This window comes from Onthophagus taurus, chromosome 3, assembly GCF_036711975.1.
Source record: "Onthophagus taurus isolate NC chromosome 3, IU_Otau_3.0, whole genome shotgun sequence".
NCBI classification, from domain to species: Eukaryota; Metazoa; Arthropoda; class Insecta; order Coleoptera; family Scarabaeidae; genus Onthophagus; species Onthophagus taurus.
The window spans coordinates 29,337,879-29,363,666 of NC_091968.1; the positions used below are offsets into that span (position 1 = coordinate 29,337,879).

At 31.1% G+C, this 25,788-nt stretch overlaps 1 protein-coding gene across 1 annotated transcript in view; it reads left to right on the forward strand.

Annotated features, from left to right (window-relative positions):
- Window positions 1-25,788, forward strand: part of LOC111416058 (C3 and PZP-like alpha-2-macroglobulin domain-containing protein 8) — a 46,146-nt gene that overhangs the window by 10,587 nt on the left and 9,771 nt on the right. The window contains exons 3-13 of the mRNA XM_023048000.2: window positions 4,648-4,817; window positions 12,289-12,474; window positions 12,528-12,877; window positions 12,938-13,093; window positions 13,372-13,500; window positions 13,557-13,735; window positions 16,798-16,915; window positions 22,157-22,302; window positions 22,353-22,580; window positions 22,637-22,868; window positions 22,942-23,092. Coding sequence (XP_022903768.2) covers window positions 4,648-4,817; window positions 12,289-12,474; window positions 12,528-12,877; window positions 12,938-13,093; window positions 13,372-13,500; window positions 13,557-13,735; window positions 16,798-16,915; window positions 22,157-22,302; window positions 22,353-22,580; window positions 22,637-22,868; window positions 22,942-23,092 — 2,045 coding nt within the window. The remainder of the gene's footprint in view (window positions 1-4,647; window positions 4,818-12,288; window positions 12,475-12,527; window positions 12,878-12,937; window positions 13,094-13,371; window positions 13,501-13,556; window positions 13,736-16,797; window positions 16,916-22,156; window positions 22,303-22,352; window positions 22,581-22,636; window positions 22,869-22,941; window positions 23,093-25,788) is intronic.

The following is a 25,788-nucleotide window of genomic DNA, read 5'->3' on the forward strand; positions in this document are numbered from 1 at the left end:
ATGATTTATTGCGAAAACTTAAAAATCAATCTGTTGAAACGTCATTTTTATGACTTAGCTACTTTTTGACGTTTAACTGTCAAATTGGCAGTTTTAAGGTTATCATCATTCTGTTTTTTATAAAATTTTTTATTAAATTAGTTTTATTATACAAATTATTATGAAATATACGAATTTGTAGATTAACTTTAAAGTTTCGAAATATCAAAATGACTATTTCACCAAAATCAATTCGTATAAGATCTATTAATAACGTTGAAGAGTACTTTAAATTTACCAAAATCAGTGGTCACTTTTTGGCACACTCACATTAACGTTTAATGAACAAATTGAGACTTATGAGTTGTAAATTACGAGGTTTATTTCTCCAAACTCAATTTTTGTACATTGAAAGTAATTCATATAAAATATTAATCCATCAAAACGTCACTTTTTTAGATTTTGTTTCGTTAATATCATTCCATTTATAAAATAAAATACAAAAAAATATTATTTAAATGATCTGTTTCTTTTTCAAAACCACATTTTTGTATGATTTATTGCGAAAACTTAAAAATAAATTTGTTAAACGTCATTTTTATGATTTAGTTACTTTTTGACGTTAAAGTGTCAAATTGACGTTTCGATTTTAAAGTTATTCTATTTTTATAAATTTTATTATTAAATTAGTTTTATTATTGAAATTGTTATTAAATATATGAATTTCTAGCATATTTAGATTATTTAACGTTTCGAAATTTCTTTTCGACTTTAAATTTATTAATTATTGTGTTTAAACTAGTCGTCAACAGATGTCATATTAATTAAAAATAAAATAAAAAATTATCACACAATTATTGTCTCAAAAATACAAACAATAATAAAATGTGTTTTTGAAAAAAAAAAACTGTTTCTCTTTCAAAAACACATTTTTGTATGATTTATTGCGAAAACTTAAAAATCAATCTGTTGAAACATCATTTTTATGACTTAGTTACTTTTTGCCGTTAAACTGTCAAATTGACATTTCAATTTTAAGGTTGTTATTCTGTTTTTATAAAATTTCTTATTAAATTAATTTTATTATTTAAATTTAATTATTATTAACTTTAACTTTAACACTTATTAATTTAATATATGTACATACATCATTAATATCAAATCGTATAAGATCTATTAATGACGTTTAACGACTTTAAATTTACAAAAATCTTTTTTCCACATTGATATTAACAAAATTGAATCTCAAAGTTTGAAATTTATTTCTCCAATGTCGATTTTTGTACGATATAACATTAAAATTAAGCATCTATTTGAAGTATAGTTCATTTTTTTTCTATAATACCCGTCAAATTGTTGTAAAGTTGGCAAAATTAACAGGGAGTTTTGTTTTATCATGTTTTGAAGTAAATATGTCACATTGACGTTTGAGCTTTCGTTATTCAAAAAGAAAAGGTGCATAAAAAGTGTTGTGGGGTGTTTATTTGCCATTTATTTACTTAGAATAGTATATTGTTTTATATGGAAGAGAAGCAGTGCTTTTTATGGCGTGGTCTGTCGCTTAGCGACGAACGCAGTGAGTCGCTAATGACAGATGAGCCGTTAAAATTGTGGCGTGTCCGACAGTTTGCCGGACGAACGAAGTGAGTCCGGCAATGACGGACCAGCCACAAACGAATCTGCTTCTCTTCCGAATAAAACATAGTATTTTTTCTTCAAACGTTGCAAATAATACGGCGCTAAAGTGAAATGTTCTTCAACGTTATGGCGCTAAAGTGAAATTTACTTTAGCGCCATAACGCTGAAGTACTTTTTTGCTATGTTGATCTTAGCAACCGTCGTTATGCAACAATGACTTACTTCTACCGCGAGTAAACACGACAACAAAGTTGTCATTTAATGACGTTTGAAGAAAAAAGGTATTTTATTCTATTAATTACTTTGTAGCACGTTTTTACAACAAATATGTACTTCGTCAAAATCGTATTTATCTAAAAATTCATTAGTATTTTAACCTCAACTAATTAGTTACTGAAAATGTTACTAAAAATCATGAAAACAACATAAATTTTATAAGGGTCCTAGATAATATCAACAGAAACCCTAAATAATTTACATTGACAAGTATTATAGAAAAAAAAACGAACTATACATATTTATTAGAACGTTACTTTTATGTCATTTACTTTTTGACGTTTAACTGTCAAATTGACATTTCGATTTTAAAGTTATTCTATTTTTATAATTTTTTTTATTAAATTTTTTTATTATTAAAATTGTTATTAAATATATGAATTTCTAGCATATTTAGATTATTTAACGTTTCGAAATTTCTTTTCGACTTTAAATTTATTAATTATTGTGTTTAAACTAGTCGTCAATAGATGTCATATTGATTAAAAATAAAATAAAAAATTATCACACAATTATTGTCTTAAAAATACAAACAATAATAAAATGTGTTTTTGAAAAAAAAGAAACTGTTTCTCTTTCAAAAATACATTTTTGTATGATTTATTACGAAAACTTAAAAATAAATTTGTTAAACGTCATTTTTATGATTTAGTTACTTTTTGACGTTAAACTGTCAAATTGACGTTTCGATTTTAAAATTATTCTATTTTTATAATTTTTTTTATTAAATTAGTTTTATTATTGAAATTGTTATTAAATATATGAATTTCTAGCATATTTAGATTATTTAACGTTTCGAAATTTCATTTCGACTTTAAATTTATTAATTATTGTGTTTAAACTAGTCATTAATAGATGTCATATTGATTAAAAATAAAATAAAAAATTATCACACAATTATTGTTTTAAAAATACAAACAATAATAAAATGTGTTTATGAAAAAAAAAACTGTTTCTCTTTCAAAAACACATTTTTGTATGATTTATTGCGAAAACTTAAAAATCAATCTGTTGAAACGTCATTTTTATGACTTAGTTACTTTTTGACGTTAAACTGTCAAATTGACATTTCAATTTTAAGGTTGTCATTCTGTTTTTATAAAATTTCTTATTAAATTAATTTTATTATTTAAATTTAATTATTATTAACTTTAACTTTAACACTTATTAATTTAATATATGTACATACATCATTAATATCAAATCGTATAAGATCTATTAATGACGTTTAACGACTTTAAATTTACAAAAATCTTTTTTCCACATTGATATTAACAAAACTGAATCTCAAAGTTGGAAATTTATTTCTCCAATGTCGATTTTTGTACGATATAACATTAAAATTAAGCATCCATTTGAAGTATAGTTCATTTTTTTTCTATAATACCTGTCAAATTGTTGTAAAGTTGGCAAAATTAACAGGGAGTTTTGTTTTATCATGTTTTGAAGAAAATATGTCACATTGACGTTTGAGCTTTCGTTATTCAAAAAGAAAAGGTGCATAAAAAGTGTTGTGGGGTGTTTATTTGCCATTTATTTACCTAGAAAAGGTATTTTATTCTATTTATTACTTTGTAGCACGTTTTTACAACAACGTGAAAATCGTATTTATCTAAAAATTTATTAGTATTTTAACCTCAACTAATTAGTTACTGAAAATGTTACTAAAAATCATGAAAACAACATAAATTTTATAAGGGTCCTAGATAATACCAACAGAAACCCTAAATAATTTACATTAACAAGTATTATAGAAAAAAAACGAACTATACATATTTATTAGAACGTTACTTTTATGTCATTTACTTTTTGACGTTTAACTGTCAAATTGACATTTAACTCCATTTTTATAAAATTTCTTATTAAATTAGCTTTATATTTGAATTTCTAACTAGAATTATTCATACAACAAACTTTTTTCGTATTTAGTCCGTTATATCGAGGTTATACTTTGTTGAATTTAAAAAATTGAGAAGATGATTACACAGACGTCGGTTAAATGAATATGTATTATCTGAATTGCCACCGGCAATAAAGCTCCTTTCACATCGAAGCTTGGTAGATAAGCTTTTACAAAACCCTTCTGCGTTCTCACCCGTCGCGAACTTCCGACGTAGCACGCCCATAGAATTCAGTAGGTGGTTGATAAGAACGGAAATAGGAAACGTGAATTTTTAATAAACATCATGCTGCCGGTGAAGCTTTTCTTTATACTTCCACTGTCAGAGTTCGAGCAAACCGGCTTTTGAGATCAACTTTTTCGGGAAGACGGTATAAAATTGGGGCAAAAGTAGGGCGTTGGCATCCAACGGAAAAATAAATTCCTTAACCTTAACCTCAAATTATCTCGTAAAATAGAAACATTTTTTTTATTAGAAACAAAACTAATTAACTTTTTTCGAGATCGTGACGTTTTCCATTTTAAACCCTTCTTCTCACTTCTCGAGCTAAATGGAGTCGCATTAGAAAACTTCCAGAGGGGTACGAAAGAAGTTTTTCAACCACCTCCGAGAAAAGGGAAAGAAAAGTGTCGAAAGACCTTAATTGCCCGTTTCTTATCGATCTCCACCGTGCGCCCCCTTTTGTCTTTACCGTCTTTTTTGGGCGAGTCAAATCGCATTCGAAAATAATTGGATTATTACCCGGTTCAAATTTAGAGATATCTTAGAATCGGTTGTTCACCTCAAAGGATTAATTTTCCTGTAATTACCTTTAAGTTAAAGTTAATATTTTCTTTTTTTTTCTGTTTTCTAGAGGTGTTTCTATTGTAGCACCTGAATTAGCAGTTCCTGGTAAAACAACGGCGATTTTCGTCACCTTTCAAGGACCGTTAAGCGTGGAACCCGTAAACGTGACGATAAAACTTGAACCGGAAGACGAAGAAAGTACTCAAGAACCAATAGAAACCGTACAAGAAATCAAAAGTAAGCGAACAAACTTTTTTGTGATAACTTTTACAGCATCGAATTCGAATGAAACCAAATTTTCACCTATTCGAACCGTGAACGATTGGGGGGACAAATTAAATCACGCCGTACGACGACGACGAGTCCTTTCCGCCCGCAGGTTACATCAAAGGAACGGGAAGGGGGCGGCGAACCATGAGGTGGAGAGGCAAATTTAGGGTGACAATAATTCGGCTCACTGAACCGCGAAATGCCCTCCACGATTTGAGTTGGAATTTAATCGATAAATGATCGCGATTATTTTTTTACAATTTTATTAAAATCCTGTTTTAACTAACGTGGGTTTGTTAGGGGTGATTTTTCCTTCGAATTCCCCAAATTCCTTGTTTGTAAGCGGGGATTTAGGTCCGGGATTTGACTGGAACGAAGTCTAATCGCCGTTTCCGATAGTTCTAAGACCAAAGGCTTAAGATATCCGGTTCTAAGGGGTAAATTGGAATTAAAACTTCCCCTTATATTTTGAATTTGAACGGTTTTGTAACTTAATTTAACTTTTTTAATAAACTTCGATAAGCTAAAAAATAAAAGTTAAAAATAACGTGATTAAATTAAGTTTTATAAAAATCATCCGGTTAACGAGTTTTCCTATTTTTATAAGATTAAAATAAAATTGAAGCTCCCGACGCAAATAGGGTTATTCCGAAATTGGGTCATCTATTAAAATTAACGTCCGGGCAGGAGATGATTACTACGGTTTGCTCCGGCTTATTCCCTTTTACTCCGATTTACTCTATTTTACTCCAGGCATACGACGACGTACAACCCCGGATATGACGCGAAAATGAAATATCCGGGAACGATTCGCTAAAAAAATACCTAATCTGATTACCTGACGCAATCCAATTCTGGGATTTCCGTTTTTTTACACTTTACTTCTCCCCATAAAAAAAATATTACAAAAAAAATGATTAAAAACGATCAACTACTTCAATATTTCCAAAATGATCATTATTCCTCCGTTTCAAAGTCAATATTCAATAAGCTGTCCGAATGGAAAAGCGATGTTACTACGCAAACATTTTAGACCTACTTATTTGCTAAAAGCCAAGTTTGATATCAACACGAAGAGTGTGCCCCTAAATTAATTAATTCGAACTTGAGGTTGAGTTGACTTATAGAATTGAGTTTAAGTTAACGAAATTATTCTTATTTGAAATTGACAGCTTTATCAAATTAATTTTTTTTATTAAATATAAGACTTACTTAATTCCTCTTTTATAACACAACGAAGTTTTATTAATAATAAGCGTCTTATTGTCTACAATTTGCTTTCAATATTCTATCCAGTCAAATATACACAGTACAATATACCCTCTATACAATATACTCTCTACCCTCCACTCCTATCATCTCCACACCCTCTGCTCCTCGCCCCAATCACCTCTCTCACCTCCCTCTCCTCAACTTTATATATATAGTCTAGAAGTACTCTAGTAAGTTTCTGGACTTCAAAAACAAGAGTGGAATTACAACGACGAAACACCAAGCAACAAGATAAAGTTTAAAGTTATTATGACCAGACATGACCCACTTATTAACTTCACTAACAGTATTGGAAACTGCGTGAAGAAGGCTGTAATAATACTAAGAAAACTCTAGGGTTTGAAAAAAACATGGAATTATACTAGAGAGATGCCATACTGCAGAATTGTCTAGGATTACTCTAGTTAGTCTCTGGAGTGGAGAACAATACTAGAATTACAACGATATGCCACGAAATAGCGAAAAACTGTTAGAAATTATGCTCCCTAAATTCCATATTGCAAGAAAAATCGGAAATGACACTTATACGACCCTGAATGACAAGGTGACGTTTATAATTATTTTGACAAGACCTCAGATGATATGGAGAAGTCTGGAATTTCATTAAGAAGATTGTGTGAAAAAGGCTGTAATTATGCTGAGATTCTAAGAGAAGTTTTAGAACTAGAGTAGAATGATGCCATACTGCGGGGATAGTCTAGAGGTGCACTACACCCTCTCAGCAAGTGCTCCAGCGTCTCAAAATCTTCTCCACACAACCTACACCAACCCTCCGCAACTTCCGCCGAGTACCTGTTTCTCTCCTCATTGCCACAACGGAATCTGGCCACCAATCCCTTCCTTTCCTCATCTCCTTTCATCAATAGACACTTTGACAGTTCCTCTCCCTTCCCGTATCTGTAACCTTCTCTCCTGCCTCTGTATGTTCCTGTCCCTATCCTTTAGTTCTCTCCACTTTTGGGTTGTCGATCTTACTTAGTGAATATCCCACTCTCCTATAATATCCTTATTACTTTCCTATCTCCCTGTCCATAAATCAACCTTCTCCCCGAGATTTTCCTCCAGCACTCTCCCAGGGTCTTGCAATGCGGTCTTCTTTCTATCCTTTCCTACAAAATTTTATTATTTTATTCCTAACCGGGTTAAAGAAAAGAATTTTGACAGTTCTAGTATTGCATTACCACGAGGGGTATATCGCAGGGGAATTTTGGTGTACAATCTTCAGGAATTAGTAAGGAATTAGTGGGGAATTTCTCTGGAAATTCGGGGAATTAATAAGAGAATAATGGAATTAGTAGGGAATTAGTGGGGAATTAGTATGGAATTAGAAGCAAATTGGAAGAATCTGGAAGCGAAGTAGATTGCGCAAAATGGCGTCGTGTAGCATAAAACTGCAAACGCGTGATCGCCCTCTTTGATTTTGGTTCTACAAACGCATGGGTGTAATTGGAGAATGGATGAAGGAGGAAGCTAAAAAATTTGGCATCAGAATTATGGGATTTTCCTCAGACGGCGATACTCGGCTTTTAAGAGCTATGCGTTTAAATACTTTGAAGTCTCGTTTAGCACCTGAATATAAAAAAAATAACAAAACAACCCCAAAAGATTCTGAGCTACTCCATTCTTTGCCAGTTCCAGATTGGGAGTGGTACCACTGCAACTTCGAAAAAAATGATGAATGTTATGTACAGGACACCACCCATATTTTAACAAAAATGCGTACTCGTTTCCTAAAATCAGGAATAAATTTTCCAATTGGGAAATACATTGCCACCTCTAGTCATCTCAGGGAATTGATCTTAAAGGTTCCAAAAGACAAACATCTCCTGACAGATTCTGATCTCAAAAGTGAAGACAAGATGAATTTTGCATCCGCAGAAAAAATGTGCAGTTTGATAGTAATTGAACAACTGAATAAGGAAATTCCGCAAAGTGAAGGTAGTGTGGCGTATCTTAAGCTTATGTACTACATCGAATCGTCGTTCTTAAATTCCAGCACTGAGTTGGGTACTAGATTATATCGCATTTGGTATGTTGTATTTTTTACTAGGATCTGGAGAGCCTGGATTCAAGGAAAAAAAGAATATCAAATAACAGATAACTTTTTAACCAGTAATTGATTAAACTAATATGGCTTGAGTTAAAACCAGAGATGTTCAGTATCGGTATTTTTGGTAGCCAAGCATGTGAATCCTTATTTCGGGCTGCCAGGTCCATGACCTCCACGTATTCAACAATAATAAATTTTAGTATAAAGGATATGCTAAACCGAGTTGAGAGAATTAAGACAACAATTGATACAATAAACGATCTTAGGGGAACTTTTACATTTCCAAGGGAAGACAAAAGATTACAAAACAGCCTGAAGAAAGAAAATTTACCACGTGAAAAAGAAATTCTCAATTTGGATATCAAAGCTACAGTTGAAGAAGCTTTACAAAATGTCATAGAGGACATGAAACAATTTGGAATCAATGCACAAGAAAATGATTGGAAATATATACAAGTACCGTTAATAAGACACAAACAAAATAACGAAGTAACACAGGAGAATGAAGACATCGACGAAGACGACGTTGAAGCTGACGAAAACCCCGAAGAAAATGAAATTGACTAAGATGTGGCAAAAACGAATAATATCAGTAATGATGACGATATAGTTATGGACGAGGTTATGGACTTAATTTCTAACGAGAGTTGATGAAGATCGCGAATGTGATAGTTTGGGAACGAATTCTATAAGTTTAAAAGACTTTTCCGAAAAAGTGCATAATGTATCTGAAAAATCACCATATGTAAAACTCATTGTCGGTAAAAATTCTTCAATTATTAGGTTTGTTCGAGCAGCGGCAAAACCAATCTGCAAATTGGGAGACGCATGCGCAGTATGGTAACGGTGTTCGAGCAGTAAATAAATCCCGAATTCTGACTTTTTCGACTACCAGTCGTGTGTTCGATCAGAATTTAGGATTAGTTGGGTACTGGTTGGGTATAGTTTTTACAATTTGCTGACTTTCGAAAAATTGTTGACGGATTGTGTACTGTCATGCGCAGTGGATACTTTGCGAGTTTGTTGGTAATAAACGTAGCACGTCGAGAGGGCGACACAATCGATTTATATTTGTAAACACAATATCCGCTTTATTATTCGAAATTAATTGTGTGTGCTAAAGTTTTTGCACTTTGTTGTTAAATTTTTACTCAATCTTTTAATTACCAACTACATAAAGTAACGAAATCTCACAAGAAATGTATAAAAATATATAAGAAGTGTTAGATAGTCGATAAATATGCTCAAGTTATAAGCAAATGTCATTTACTCATGTTGTGGCCGAGGTGCTACATTGAGATCATATCGTATATAAAAACTACATTATGTTTAACAAAATACACATTTGGTCGTAAAACCCGTCAAAATTGCTTTCATTTGATATCAAACACGATATATTTCGGTTAAAGTAAGGTTATAAACTGTCAAATGTCAAAATTAAATGTAACGAAAAAAACATTGTTGGTTATAAAGATGTTCTTTTTTAACATAAGTAGACAGAAAATTAAAAATGCTTTAAAATGAACCCAAACTTGACTTATTTATCTCTAACCGTTATCGAGATATTTTTATTTTTACCCAAAAATAAAAATGGCGGTTATTTGACAGTTCATAACCTAACTTTTTTTATTTTTATATCATGTTTGGTATCAAATTGAAGCATTTTTGATTCTTATAAAGATCGTTTCAATATTTATTAAAAATCGGTATATTTAATTTTGTCATTTGACAGTTTATAACCTAACTTTAACCCAAATATATTGTGTTTGGTATCAAATGAAAGCATTTTTGATCCTTATTAAAATCATTTAAATATTTATCAAAAAATCGTTATATTTAAATTTTGACATTTGACAGTTATTAACCTAACTTTTTTATTTTTTAACCCAAATATATCGTGTTTGGTATCAAATTAATTCGAAATAACAGTACAACAGTATAGCGACTCAGAATTTATGGAACATTTTCGTTTGAGTAGAGTAGTTGCTGAAGATCTAGCAAATCGATTTAACGCCAGCCAGTATTATAATTATCAAGCCGGAGGAAATGGAAAATTAACAGAAAAACAACATATATTAATATTTCTGTGGTTTGCTGGTCATCAGACGGCTTCTTTCCGAGATGTAGCTGATAGATTTAATATTAGTATAAGTTCCCTACAAACTGTAATCCAGCGAACAGTGTATTTTATAAGCAACCTATCAGACGAAGTAATACAATGGCCATATACAATGTTTAATACAATGTTTTCATATTTTTACTGTTCGAGCTGTGACAAATATCATACTAGTTCGCAATTAATCGTTACGTGCGCATGCGCATTCATGAATGCACTAATTTGTCACAAACTAATACCTAATTCTCTGCTCGAACAAACCTATTAAACAGTCATCGTACTGCTGACGTTTAGATCAGTCTAACGGTAGACTAAGTATTGACCGATTAAAAAGATTTATAGGCAGTACAAGAAAAATACCGAGAAAAACACCTTTCAAAAATTCCCTGCCGACCTTGACTAAACAGAAGTTACCCATGGATCGGACTAGTGGCACAAGCAGTGACTCATCCATTGACTCAGACGTGATGGAACTCGACGACTTCGATGATATGGAGGAGTTATCAGATGAGATGTTACCGTGTAGATCAGAAAATTTATCGGAAACTGCCGGACTTGAGATACCCTTAGAAAAGTATTACGCGATTTTCTATGACCAATCGTGGTTTATAGGTCGGATAATTGAAGATAGAGGAAACGCACATTATAAAATAAAGTTTCTGAAAGCAGAGCTCGACACATTTATTTGGCCCCGAAAAGAAGACATTGATACCGTTCATAAAGATTTTATTTTTTACGGTCCTATTAATTTAATTGGTGGCGGCCCATTTCAAATAAAACGGGCAGACCAACTTAACATTAAGGGCAGATATGAAGCGTTTAAAAAACAGTAATTTTTTATTTTTGTTCAATAATATTATACACTAGAAAAATTATGTTTAGTTTTATTATAAATAACCTGTACTATAACCTGTATCTTTATGTAAAAATAAACTGTTTATTTTTTCTAGCTTTTTTACCAACTTTTTTTATTTTAATACGTATACTACAAACACATATGCTTGATTTATTTTACACTTTTTATTTTGTGGCGTAGTTCACTTGATAGATTTGGTGAATTACTAGGTAATTAGAGTGGGAATTGGTAAAATTAGAGGAATTAGTAGGGAATTAACGTGGAAATTAATAAAATTAGGGGAAATAGTAAGGAATTAAGGGAATTAGTGAAGAATTAGAGGAATTAATAACAAATCTAGGAATTAGTGTACTAATTTTGTTCAACGGTTTACCCCTCGCATTACCACAATCACTAGAACTAACACATTTAGCCGTCTTGAGAGACGTGTGGGCTAAATCCGAACGTTTCTAGTTCTCGGTCTAGTGTTAGTTCTAGTATTTCACTCTATGACTAGAACTAACATAAGACCTAAAACTAGAATCATTCGGATTTAGCCGTCTTGAGAGACGTGCGGCTAAACTCGAATGTTTCTAGTTCTCGGTCTAATGTTAGTTCTAGTATTGCACTAGCACTACCACTAAAACTAACACAAGACTTAGAATTAGAATCATTCGGGTTTAGCCGTCGTGTTTTTAAAATAACACCGAATAAGTCAATTTGCTAAAATACTAATAACATTAAATTCATCATTAAGTTGCGAAACGATATTCAAACTACTTTTAGTCACTCGGAGAAATTGACGCATTGAAAATATGACCCCGTTGGAACTTAACTTATAATTACCATATTCGAATATTATATAATATCTAATCGATCGTTTCATCTAATTCAAGTATTAATTTTTCCGGTATATTATGCATAATTAATAGCCCAATTTAGTGGTTCCAATTTTCCCTATTTCCCATGGGATATTGTAATAATTCCCCATCCCCGAATTTCCAATCCGTCGGTAAACTATGCAAATTTGGAAATTGGAGGGTTTGAAGCGGAGTGAAGTAGGCTGTGTGTAGACTGATGAATAATTACGCGTACGTTGAAATTCTCCCAAAAAAACTTGCCACGTTAGTGATTTTCGTGAAAATCTTTTTCGGTCGTCTTCCAGGTCACGGAATCCTTCCGTTGGAAATCCCGTCGAATTCGGCCGGCCAGTATATTTTAAAGACAATTGTCAACAGCAGCGAAGGCGAATCTTGTATTTTACAAAGCACCACTCGTATGAGATTGGTGGGAAATGTTAGGGATGTTATAATTCGACCTGCTCGACATACTTATAGACCTGGTGAAATTAGTAAGTTTTTTTAATTAATTTTTGGACTTTCTTAATTTATTTTTGTATTCCAGTTGAATTTTGGATCTTAGCTTTAGATCACGACCTCCAAATAGTACCCGATTCTCTTGCGACGGTTAGCGTAAAAGATCCACAAGGTAGTAAAGTGGGTATTTGGGGTGAAATTCAACTAAATGAGGGAGTTAGAACTTTTTCTTTGCCCATCTCTGAGTATGTTAGACCGGGGCGTTGGACGTTATTGGTCGAGGTCGATACGACCGAGTTTTCCGCGCAAATTGACATTGTTCCCGGATTTGGAAATGGTCTCCCGGACGTAGCCGCCGCTGAAGAACACTACGTCGAATTGAGATTCGGAAGGGATATGAGAAGGAGGTATAAACCCGGTTTACCATTTTCTGGGAAGGTAGAAATAAAAAAATTTCTTTTCTGTTTGTTTTCTTAACTAAGATGAATTGATTTTCAGGTTGAAGCAATGAGTACTGAAAAATCTGTTCGGGTTCGAGTGAAAGTTTACGACAACATGACAGCAATTTACAGCCAAGATATCGAAATAAGTAACGGGGAAGGAACATTTGTTGTCCCCGCGATTTTAGCAGATAGCGATACGATCGCGTTACAGGTAAAGATTCCTAAAAATTCAGAACGATTTGTGGATTTGTGTGGATTTTTATTGGAGGGCGGCTCACCCATTTCAGCCCCCTTTTTCCGTATAAATCGCCTCCGTAATTCCGTTCAATTCTCGGGTAAAAGGGTCCGAATTTAAATTGTGAATTAACGGCTGAAGACGAAATGGAGGGGCCTCAAAAACTCCACCTATTTGAATTTAATTCAAAAACTCACGTATTAAACCTTTTTTTTAAATCGTTTGAAAAAGCTCCCTTTTTAAATCGTTTTCAGGCCGAATTAGTTTCGGTGGAAAGTAAAGAAATCGAAAGTCACTACGTTTTAGCAAAGGAACAGATTAAAAAGTGGAACTCAACGACGGATTGTTATTTATTAATCGAAGGAATTGAAAGAACTCTTTTGGTATAGAAAAAAATCTAATTTATTTTTGAGTTTATTTGAAAAAAAATTTTATTTAGCCTGAAGATGAAGCTCACGTAGATATTTTATCGACGTGTCCCTGCGAAAGAGATCTTCACTACGTAATAACCACCGATGGAAGAGTTACGGATTGGGCGCAAAGAAGATACGAAGATCCTTTACCGCTCGATATTACGGCGAAAAAGAATCGGGGCGGAGTTTGCAAATTAAATTTCAGGTAAGACTTAAAATAAACTTATTTGAAATTTCATTAAAGTGTAAAAACGCGGTTGAGATGGTAAATTGAGGTGGTAAATTTCAATGATTTTGAGGTTATTTTCGGACGGAAACTCGATCCCGATTATATTAAACTTGGGTTGAGTTGCCGTCCTCGCCCGTTTTGAACGTAATAAGGGGTGAAATACACAAGGTAATATACCGTAAAATACTCACATAAACAGGAAGAAATATGAGGATTAAAAGTTTTTGACAAGATTTAGTTGTCATTTTACACACACTAAAATATTAATGATTTTTTTTAGTTGGCAACACCACGACTAACTTCACAACTATTAAATCTTTAATGTCTTAAAGAAATAAAATTAAACATAAAAAATTACAATTACGACATTAAATAAATAAATAATTCATTTTTTTTAAATTTATCTCAAAATCTTAAGTATTATTGAAATCTTTAATTGATAATAACAAAAATTCGACTTTCTGATCATTCTACATGACAACGATGACAACTACGATTTTCATTCCTATATGTTGGCTATACTTGAAAAACTTGATCTGTCAAATAAGTCAAATTTAGTAAATTTTACAGGAAGATTATTGGTGTGTATAATAGTAAATCTTATTAAACCCAACTACTACATGTTATTACAGTTTAAAAATTCATTTTAAATAATCTCCTTCATTTCTAAAATTACCATTTCGCACTCATTCTCGTTACTTCCCCATCCTATCTGAAATCTCCTACCTCATCATCCCCGTTATCCGTAAACCCCTTGATCCCAATTACGCAACCTCTTTCCTTAAACCCGACGAGGAAAATCCTCCTCCCGCCGCCGGGAAACCGCCCGGCCGTCGTTTCACCTTTCCCCATCTCACTCTTTCTCTCCAAATAGAGTCCTCGTTTAGTCATCCATCTTCCTCGTCTTGTCTCCCTAATCAACTGATCCCCACATCCCAGAAAATTGACACGAACCGTCCGTATGTTCTGTTGGGAATCTCCCTCTTGGGATTCCTTCACGCGATTCCTTCCGAGATTTTCCAACAGGAATTCATGTACAAGGTCGTACATGCTATTTAATAACAAAAAATTAGTTGAAAAAATGTATAATAACCTATAGAGTGAAATGTCAATTTGACAATTAAATTTTTGACGTTTACCTCAAAAAGTAAATTACATAAAAGTGACGTTTTAATAAATACTTTGAAATGGATGCTTAACTTTAATGTTAAATCCTACAAAAATCGACGTTGGAGAAATAAATTTCGTTGTTTACAACCTTGTAAGGTTCAATTTTGTCAATATCAATGAGTCAAAAAGATTTCTGTAAAATTAAACGTCATTAATACATAGATCTTATACGATTTGATATTGGTGATGTAAATTAAATTAATAAATTTAAAAGTTAATCTAAAAATGTTAGAAATTCATATATTTAATCAAAATTTAAATAATAAAATTAATTTAATAAGAAATTTTATAAAAATTTTGTCAATATCAATAAGTCAAAAAGATTTCTGTAAAATTAAACGTCATTAATACATAGATCTTATACGATTTGATATTGGTGATGTAAATTAAATTAATAAATTTAAAAGTTAATCTAAAAATGTTAGAAATTCATATATTTAATCAAAATTTAAATAATAAAATTAATTTAATAAGAAATTTTATAAAAATTTTGTCAATATCAATGAGTCAAAAAGATTTCTGTAAAATTAAACGAATACATAGATCTTATACGATTTGATATTGGTGATGTAAATTAAATTAATAAATTTAAAAGTTAATCTAAAAATGTTAGAAATTCATATATTTAATCAAAATTTAAATAATAAAATTAATTTAATAAGAAATTTTATAAAAATTTTGTCAATATCAATGAGTCAAAAAGATTTCTGTAAAATTAAACGTCATTAATACATAGATCTTATACGATTTGATATTGGTGATGTAAATTAAATTAATAAATTTAAAAGTTAATCTAAAAATGTTAGAAATTCAAATATTTAATCAAAATTTAAATAATAAAATTAATTTAATAAGAAATTTTATAAAAATGGAATGAAATGTCAATTTGACAGTTAAATTTTTGACGTTTACCTCAAAAAGTAAATTACATAAAAGTGACGTTTTAATAAATACTTGAAATGAATGCTTAACTTTAATGTTAAATCCTGCAAAAATCGATGTTGGAGAAATAAATTTCGTTGTTTACAACCTTGTAAGGTTCAATTTTGTCAATATCAATGAGTCAAAAAGATTTCTGTAAAATTAAACGTCATTAATACATAGATCTTATACGATTTGATATTGGTGATGTAAATTAAATTAATAAATTTAAAAGTTAATCTAAAAATGTTAGAAATTCATATATTTAATCAAAATTTAAATAATAAAATTAATTTAATAAGAAATTTTATAAAAATTTTGTCAATATCAATAAGTCAAAAAGATTTCTGTAAAATTAAACGTCATTAATACATAGATCTTATACGATTTGATATTGGTGATGTAAATTAAATTAATAAATTTAAAAGTTAATCTAAAAATGTTAGAAATTCATATATTTAATCAAAATTTAAATAATAAAATTAATTTAATAAGAAATTTTATAAAAATTTTGTCAATATCAATGAGTCAAAAAGATTTCTGTAAAATTAAACGTCATTAATACATAGATCTTATACGATTTGATATTGGTGATGTAAATTAAATTAATAAATTTAAAAGTTAATCTAAAAATGTTAGAAATTCAAATATTTAATCAAAATTTAAATAATAAAATTAATTTAATAAGAAATTTTATAAAAATGGAATGAAATGTCAATTTGACAGTTAAACGTCAAAAAGTAACTAACAATTAGACCTAGAATTAGAAAGTTTCGGGTTCTGAAGACGCACGGCTAAACCCGAATGATTCTAGTTCTAGGTTTTGTGTTAGTTCTAGTGATAGTGCTAGTAACTAACACTAGACCAAGAACACAATGCATTTACTATAATTAATGTATCAATAAATTGAATAAAAAATATAATATTTAATCTTAATTTTGTTGCAGTTTTACCGTAAGAGCTTTAATGGCCCCAATAAGTCAACTTTTAGTGTATTACGTCACAAATCAAGGCGAACCAGTAAGCGATGTTATAAATTTCGATGTAAAATTACTAAATAAACAGGTAAGAGTTTAAAAATGTTTACTTTTTTTAATGTAATTGTATAAAGCTTTTATATTAGCATCGCCATTTCTCTTCGCCGCTTTTCCAACAACTTCTCAAAATATTTCTTGATGTATCTTGAGACGAGAATCATGGGTCTCATTTGCATATTTTCATAATCTTCACCTGCGGGTGGGATTACATCGCTTTTCATTCTATCAACCGTACAAACGCAAACCATCGCGGCTTGTATCCCACAATGATTGGTGTAAGAAGCGAAAGGAATCCCCTCCATCTCGATATTCACCACCCCCATCTCTTTCAATCGGTGTAAATACTCCAATTTTTCAGCTTCGCCGTGTTCGCAAATCGCCCCATCGCATCTACCTTGTTCCTCGTAAAAATCCATCGTGCACAAGGTTTTACCCGAAATTGTTCGATATCCATCATCGGGACTAGTAAATTTTTTCAACCGATTCGTTATTTTAGTATCGAGTTTAACCGGACGTCGAACTGGATTTCCCAATACGCACACTTCTTGGTAATCGCGATTCATCGCGTCGATTAAAGATTCCGTGATGATTACGGTTCCTGGGTCTACGTCTAATCCACCGCAAGTTCCCACCCGGAAAAAGATTGGGTTTTTGCATTTCGCGTAGTGCATCAATTTAATAACCTCGTGAAGCAAAATTGATATAGATGAGGACCCCATTCCGTGACTGATTGAAAGAATTGGTCCTGTTTTATACAAAGCGTATCGATACGAGTGTTTGCTGATGTCGGTTAATGAAACTCCGCATGGAAGGGTCACTTTTAATTCGTTTTTCATGAAATGAGCAAAGTTTTTCATTCGATTCGGATCACCACCCATCACAACGAACTTAACGTCGCCAAAAAGTTGATGAAGATCGTGAGTGTTTGTTGCTAAATTTAAATGGTGTAACGTATCGAATGGTAGATCTTGTAAGTTGGGATTTCGACACCGAATTATCCCATCTGCTGTTCTTTTCGATAAGGCGCAAGTACATTTATCTCCGTCTTGTTGGGTTGGGGGTGGAGGTGGTGGTTGAGCATCAGGGTTGTTTTTATCCAAACAAGTACAATATCCATACATTTTTTTTAAATTTTACACTGAGAATTTTATAAATGTTTAAATATGATTGATTTATTGACAGATTTACGTCAATAATTGTTAAATTATTTGATTTATTATTATATAAATAAGTTGGCAATGGTTTACATGTATAGAGTTTTTAGTGTTTATAAGTTGGCAATAACAAAAAAATGACAGAACGAGTTGTCAATAAAGAAATGTAGGTTAAATTGGATGAAATGATGTTAGAATGCCCGTCAATAGGAGTAGGTTAGATACGAATTCGGCAAGAAGTTAAATAGCGCGATGGTTCATTAACAGTTAACTAAAAGGAAGAAAATGAAGAACGAAAGTTATCAACAGTATGTGCTAAATATGATGTCTATTGCAAGACAAGGAGACGTTGAAGAAAAAGCGGTTAAGGTTCGATAGGTCTATTTCTTATTGTTTTAGAATAAATCTAAAAATAAACTTTTTTTTCTTCAAACGTCATTAAATGACAACTTTGTTGTCGTGTTTACTCGCGGTAGAAGTAAGTCATTGTTGCATAACGACGGTTGGTAAGATCAACATAGCAAAAAAGTACTTCAGCGTTATGGCGCTAAAGTAAATTTCACTTTAGCGCCATAGCGCTGAAGCACATGTCACTTTAGCGCCGTATTGGAAAAGATATTTTTTTGCTTCACGGACGCTAAGTAAAGATTTTAAAAATTAATAAAAAATGAAACTAACCTTTTAATTGTTTGCTTTCTTATTTTCATCTCAAATTAATATCACATAAAAAAACTAAATAAATTAAAGAACAAAACAAATAATTATCTCTTATATTTTAAATTTTAATAAACACAAAAAAATTGACACATTTTAAACTTTTTATGAAGAAATAAACCATTAAGTGACAATTGATTTTTTGAATAATTCTTTAAACATATAGTGTCATGATAGTGCAAAAAAGTTAATTTAATATTTTTTTATAACTAACAGTTAAAAGTTAAAATTCGCGCAAAACTGTTTACTTTTTTTTATTGATTGTCAAATTTACGTCGTCGTTGCTAACGTTATTTTGTCATGACGTCCTTCGATTTCTCATTAATACATAATAAGTTAATTGTCATTTTATTAAATTTATTAAAATTTATATTGCAATTATTTGCAACGTTTGAAGAAAAAATACTATGTTTTATTCGGAAGAGAAGCAGATTCGTTTGTGGCTGGTCCGTCATTGCCGGACTCACTTCGTTCGTCCGGCAAACTGTCGGACACGCCACAATTTTAACGGCTCATCTGTCATTAGCGACTCACTGCGTTCGTCGCTAAGTGACAGCCCACGCCATAAAAAGCACTGCTTCTCTTCCATATAAAACAATATACTATTTATAAAATTGCTAAACGCCGCCGAAATCTAGTGTCGTCGAAGAAATGAAATTTACAGTTTCCTGTAAATTACGACGTGGTATTTAAATTACGGGGTATTATTTTTCTGGTATTTAAAAATAAATAATTATGTTTATTACACCAACTGTTAATGTGGAAATATTTAATGGATTGCATTGTTTTGGATTGGAGACATATGTTTTTTAACTTTTAGTTATAGTACCGTAATTTACAGGAAACTGTAAATAAATTTAATCTCTTCGACGACACTAAAAAAAAGTTTTTAGTGTTTTTAGCTTTATTCTAAAACAATAAGGAATAGACCTGTCGAACCCTATATTTTTGTAATCAGAAAAAAATAACAAATTTAATTTTTGCCTATTTTTTTGTTATTTAGTTATTTTTTATACCTAGAACTAGAATCATTCGGATTTAGCCGTTTTTAGAGACGTGCGGCTAAACCCAAATGATTCTAGTTCTAGGTATAATGTTAGTTAACATTTCCTATAAAAATTGATGATAATGGATCAAGGTAACATAATTCATAACCAATACCTCCATAGATATCACTACTTCTTAGGTTCAAGCCAGGAATTCTCAAAATATTAAAATTGACAATCATCTGCGTTAAATTCTGTTATAAGTAGAAAATTAAAGGTGATAGAGAAAAACATTTCCTATAAAAAATGATGATAATGGATCAAGATAACATAATTCATAACCAATACCACCATAGATATCACCACTTCTTAGGTTCAAGCCAGGAATTCTCAAAATATCAAAATTGACAATCATCTGTGTCAAATTCTGTTATAGGTAGAAAATAAAAGGTGATAGAGAAAAACGTTTCCCATAAAAATTAATAATAATGAATCAAGATAACATAATCCATAGTCAATGCCACCATAGATATCACCATTTCTAGGTTCAGGCCAGGAATCCTCAAAATATCAAAATTGACAATCATCTGCGTTAAATTCTGTTATAAATAGAAAATTAAAGGTGATAAAGAAAAACGTTTCCCATAAAAATTAATGATAATGAATCAAGATAATATAATCCATAGTCAATGCCACCATAGATATCACCATTTCTTAGGTTCAGGCCAGGAATCCTCAAAATATCAAAATTGACAATCATCTGCGTTAAATTCTGTTATAAGTAAAAAATTAAAGGTGATAGAGAAAAACCTTTCCCATAAAAATTAATAATAATGAATCAAGATAACATAATCCATAGTCAATGCCACCATAGATATCACCATTTCTTAGGTTCAGGCCAGGAATCCTCAAAATATCAAAATTGACAATCATCTGCGTTAAATTCTGTTATAAGTAGAAAATTAAAGGTGATAGAGAAAAACATTTCCTATAAAAAATGATGATAATGGATCAAGATAACATAATTCATAACCAATACCACCATAGATATCACCACTTCTTAGGTTCAAGCCAGGAATTCTCAAAATATCAAAATTGACAATCATCTGTGTCAAATTCTGTTATAGGTAGAAAATAAAAGGTGATAGAGAAAAACGTTTCCCATAAAAATTAATAATAATGAATCAAGATAACATAATCCATAGTCAATGCCACCATAGATATCACCATTTCTTAGGTTCAGGCCAGGAATCCTCAAAATATCAAAATTGACAATCATCTGCGTTAAATTCTGTTATAAGTAAAAAATTAAAGGTGATAGAGAAAAACGTTTCCCATAAAAATTAATAATAATGAATCAAGATAACATAATCCATAGTCAATGCCACCATAGATATCACCATTTCTTAGGTTCAGGCCAGGAATCCTCAAAATATCAAATTGACAATCATCTGCGTCAAATTCTGTTATAAGTAGAAAACTGAAGGTGATAGAGAAAAACGTTTCCCATAAAAATTAATGATGATGAATCAAGATAATATAATTCATAGTCAATGCCACCATAGATATCACCATTTCTTAGGTTCAAGCCAGGAATCCTCAAAATATCAAAATTGACAATCATCTGCGTTAAATTCTTTTATAAATAGAAAATTAAAGGTGATAGGGAAAAAATGAAGAACGAAAATTATCAAGAGTATGTGCTAAATATGATGTCTATTGCAAAACAAGAAGACGTTGAAGAAAAAGCGGTTATGCAGTATAAAAATAGTAGTAAATATTACAAAAATATAGGGTTCGATAGGTCTATTTCTTATTGTTTTAGAATAAATCTAAAAATGAACTTTTTTTATAAAATTTCTAAACGCCGCCAAAATCTAATGTTGTCGAAGAAATGAAATTTACAGTTTCCTGTAAATTACGGGGCGGTATTTAAATTACGGGGTATTATTTTTCTGGTATTTAAAAATAAATAATTATGTTTATTACACCAACTGTTAATACGGAAATATTTAATGGATTGCATTGTTTTGGATTAGCGACATATGTTTTTTAACTTTTAGTTATAGTACCGTAATTTACAGGAAACTGTAAATTTAATTTCTTCGACGACACTAAATAAATGTTTTTAGTGTTTTTAGCTTTATTCTAAAACAATAAGGAATAGACCTGTCGAACCCTATATTTTTGTAATCATAAAAAAATAACAAATTTAATTTTTGCCTATTTTTTAGTTATTTAGTTATTTTTTATACCTAGAACTAGAATCATTCGGATTTAGCCGTTTTTTTATATGAAATTCTCGGTATATTGTTACCGAATTTGTTTCGTTGTTCCGTGATTCGATTATTATTATCCCACATGTATAGTAAATTGTAATGATTTACAATTTTGATATATAATTTTGTTTTTTAGGTTTACGTCAACGTTGAAGATCGCGATTATTGGTTACCGAATCAACCGGTTGATTTAGACCCGGTTGTTGCTGAGTTATCTTCTTTGGTTTGCCTTTTAGGGGGGAAATCGAGTGGGAATGATTTAAAATTTGACCCTAGAATAAGGTTAGTTCTATTAATAAACGTTTTTTTTTAATTATTACAATCTTATTTAGCGAAGAACGTTACCCCTCATCGATAACTGGAGAAGTAGACTTTTTAGAAGCGGGATTATCATTTTTTCAACGTCAATGCTTAAAGAAAAACGACTCAAAATTGAGCGTTTTATCATACAGGCAGAGAGGATCCGGCGCGGGGCCATCAAACCGAAGAAAACCCCCGGAAAGTTTAGTCGGGGGAACTCATTTCGATCAATTATGGTTATGGAAGTGTTTCAATTATACGTAATTATTTAAAAAAATCGTTTAATAAAGTATTTATAATAAAGTAATTCTTTTAGATCTACGATTGCTTCGAGTGGATTAACAATTCAAGCGCCTCAAGAACCGGGGAAATGGTCCGTTTGGGCTTTGACTGTATCGAATTCGGGGGGACTTCGATTTTCCCCTCAAACAACTGTCAATGTTTTTAGACCATTGGAGGTTGAATTTCGACTTCCTAATACTATAAAAGTTCGGGAAACACTTGAAGTCGATGTTAAAATCGTGAATAACATTAATGCTTGTATGGATGTAAGTAAATAACAGAAACATCATTGCAAATAATTTTTTTTTGGTGATATTGAGGTAAAATTTATGATTTTAGGTTACTGCTTTACTTGCATTAAGTGAAGGTGCACAATTTTTAAGTAACGGGTTATTATACGTAACGGAAAGGTTACGTTTAGGACCAAACGGTGCAACTTCATTAGTTGTTCGCCTTTTAGTAACAACCCCTGGATTAAAAAATTTAACAGGTAAATAAACAATTACTTTGTACTAAATTATGGTATACATTTCTCTAAAATTTATGGATTAAGGAAAGTTTGGAGAATTAACGAGTTTCTATCCATTTAATATAATCTTAATTTAATTACGAGACACCCATTGTGTCAATACTATGGGAGATATTTGCCACGAAATGTATTAAAGAGACGTAAAGATGAAGCAGAACCAGAAAGGCGCTGTAAAAGCAAACGGTTCATAACTAAACTTATGTTTATGGCTGTAGTGGTCAGACCACGTTATGACAGTGCTAAAAAACAATATTTCAACGGCAAAATAGGACTCTGACCTTTTGTTTATAAAGAACTTGCAAAAAAGAAACAGCAAGAACCGAGCAAGAGGAACAATGGTGACCAAAAACATCGAGTCTATTAACGCAGCAGAATGCAAAAAGATGATTATCGATAACGTTGTACCAGCCATTAAATCCAAGTTCCCAAAAGCGCATATATATCACCACTTCTTAGGTTCAAGCCAGGAATTCTCAAAATATCAAAATTGACAATCATCTGCGTCAAATTCTGTTATAGGTAGAAAATAAAAGGTGATAGAGAAAAACATTTCCTATAAAAATTGATGATAATGGATCAAGATAACATAATTCATAACCAATGCCACCATAGATATCACCACTTCTTAGGTTCAAGCCAGGAATTCTCAAAATATCAAAATTGACAATCATCTGCGTCAAATTCTGTTATAGGTAGAAAATTAAATGTGATAGAGAAAAACGTTTCCCATAAAAATTAATGATAATGAATCAAGATATCATAATTCATAACCAATGCTACCATAGATATCACCATTTCTTAGGTTCAAGCCAGGAATTCTTAAAATATCAAAATTAACAATCATCTGCGTTAAATTCTGTTATAAGTAAAAAATTAAAGGTGATAGAGAAAAACGTTTCCCATAAAAATAAATGATAATGAATCAAGATAACAGAATCCATAATCAATGCCACCATGGATATCACCATTTCTTAGGTTCAAGCCAGAAATTCTTAAAATATCAAAATTGACAATCATCTGCGTTAAATTCTGTTATAAGTAAAAAATTAAAGGTGATAGAGAAAAACGTTTCCAATAAAAATTAATAATAATGAATCAAGATAACATAATCCATAGTCAATGCCACCATAGATATCACCATTTCTTAGGTTCAGGCCAGGAATCCTCAAAACATCAAAATTGACAATCATCTGCGTTAAATTCTGTTATAAGTAAAAAATTAAAGGTGATAGAGAAAAACGTTTCCCATAAAAATTAATAATAATGAATCAAGATAACATAATCCATAGTCAATGCCACCATAGATATCACCATTTCTTAGGTTCAGGGCAGAGATCCTCAAAATATCAAAATTGACAATCATCTGCGTTAAATTCTTTTATAAGTAGAAAATAAAAGGTGACAGGGAAAAACGTTTTCCTTAAAAATTGATGATAATGAATCAAGATAACATAATTCATAGTTAATGTCACCATAGGTATCACCATTTCTTAGGTTCAGGCCAGGAATCCTCAAAATATCAAAATTGACAATCATCTGCGTTAAATTTTGTTACAAGTAGAAAATTAAAGGTGATAGAGAAAAACATTTCCTATAAAAAATGATGATAATGGATCAAGATAACATAATTCATAACCAATACCACCATAGATATCACCACTTCTTAGGTTCAAGCCAGGAATTCTCAAAATATCAAAATTGACAATCATCTGTGTCAAATTCTGTTATAGGTAGAAAATAAAAGGTGATAGAGAAAAACGTTTCCCATAAAAATTAATAATAATGAATCAAGATAACATAATCCATAGTCAATGCCATCATAGATATCACCATTTCTTAGGTTCAGGCCAGGAATCCTCAAAATATCAAAATTGACAATCATCTGCGTTAAATTCTGTTATAAGTAAAAAATTAAAGGTGACAGAGAAAAACATTTCCTATAAAAAATGATGATAATGGATCAAGGTAACATAATTCATAACCAATACCACCATAGATATCACCACTTCTTAGGTTCAAGCCAGGAATTCTCAAAATATCAAAATTGACAATCATCTGTGTCAAATTCTGTTATAGGTAGAAAATAAAAGGTGATAGAGAAAAACGTTTCCCATAAAAATTAATAATAATGAATCAAGATAACATAATCCATAGTCAATGCCACCATAGATATCACCACTTCTTAGGTTCAGGCCAGGAATCCTCAAAATATCAAAATTGACAATCATCTGCGTTAAATTCTGTTATAAGTAAAAATTTAAAGGTGATAGAGAAAAACGTTTCCCATAAAAATTAATAATAATGAATCAAGATAACATAATCCATAGTCAATGCCACCATAGATATCACCACTTCTTAGGTTCAAGCCAGGAATTCTCAAAATATCAAAATTGACAATCATCTGTGTCAAATTCTGTTATAGGTAGAAAATAAAAGGTGATAGAGAAAAACGTTTCCCATAAAAATTAATAATAATGAATCAAGATAACATAATCCATAGTCAATGCCACCATAGATATCACCACTTCTTAGGTTCAGGCCAGGAATCCTCAAAATATCAAAATTGACAATCATCTGCGTTAAATTCTGTTATAAGTAAAAATTTAAAGGTGATAGAGAAAAACGTTTCCCATAAAAATTAATAATAATGAATCAAG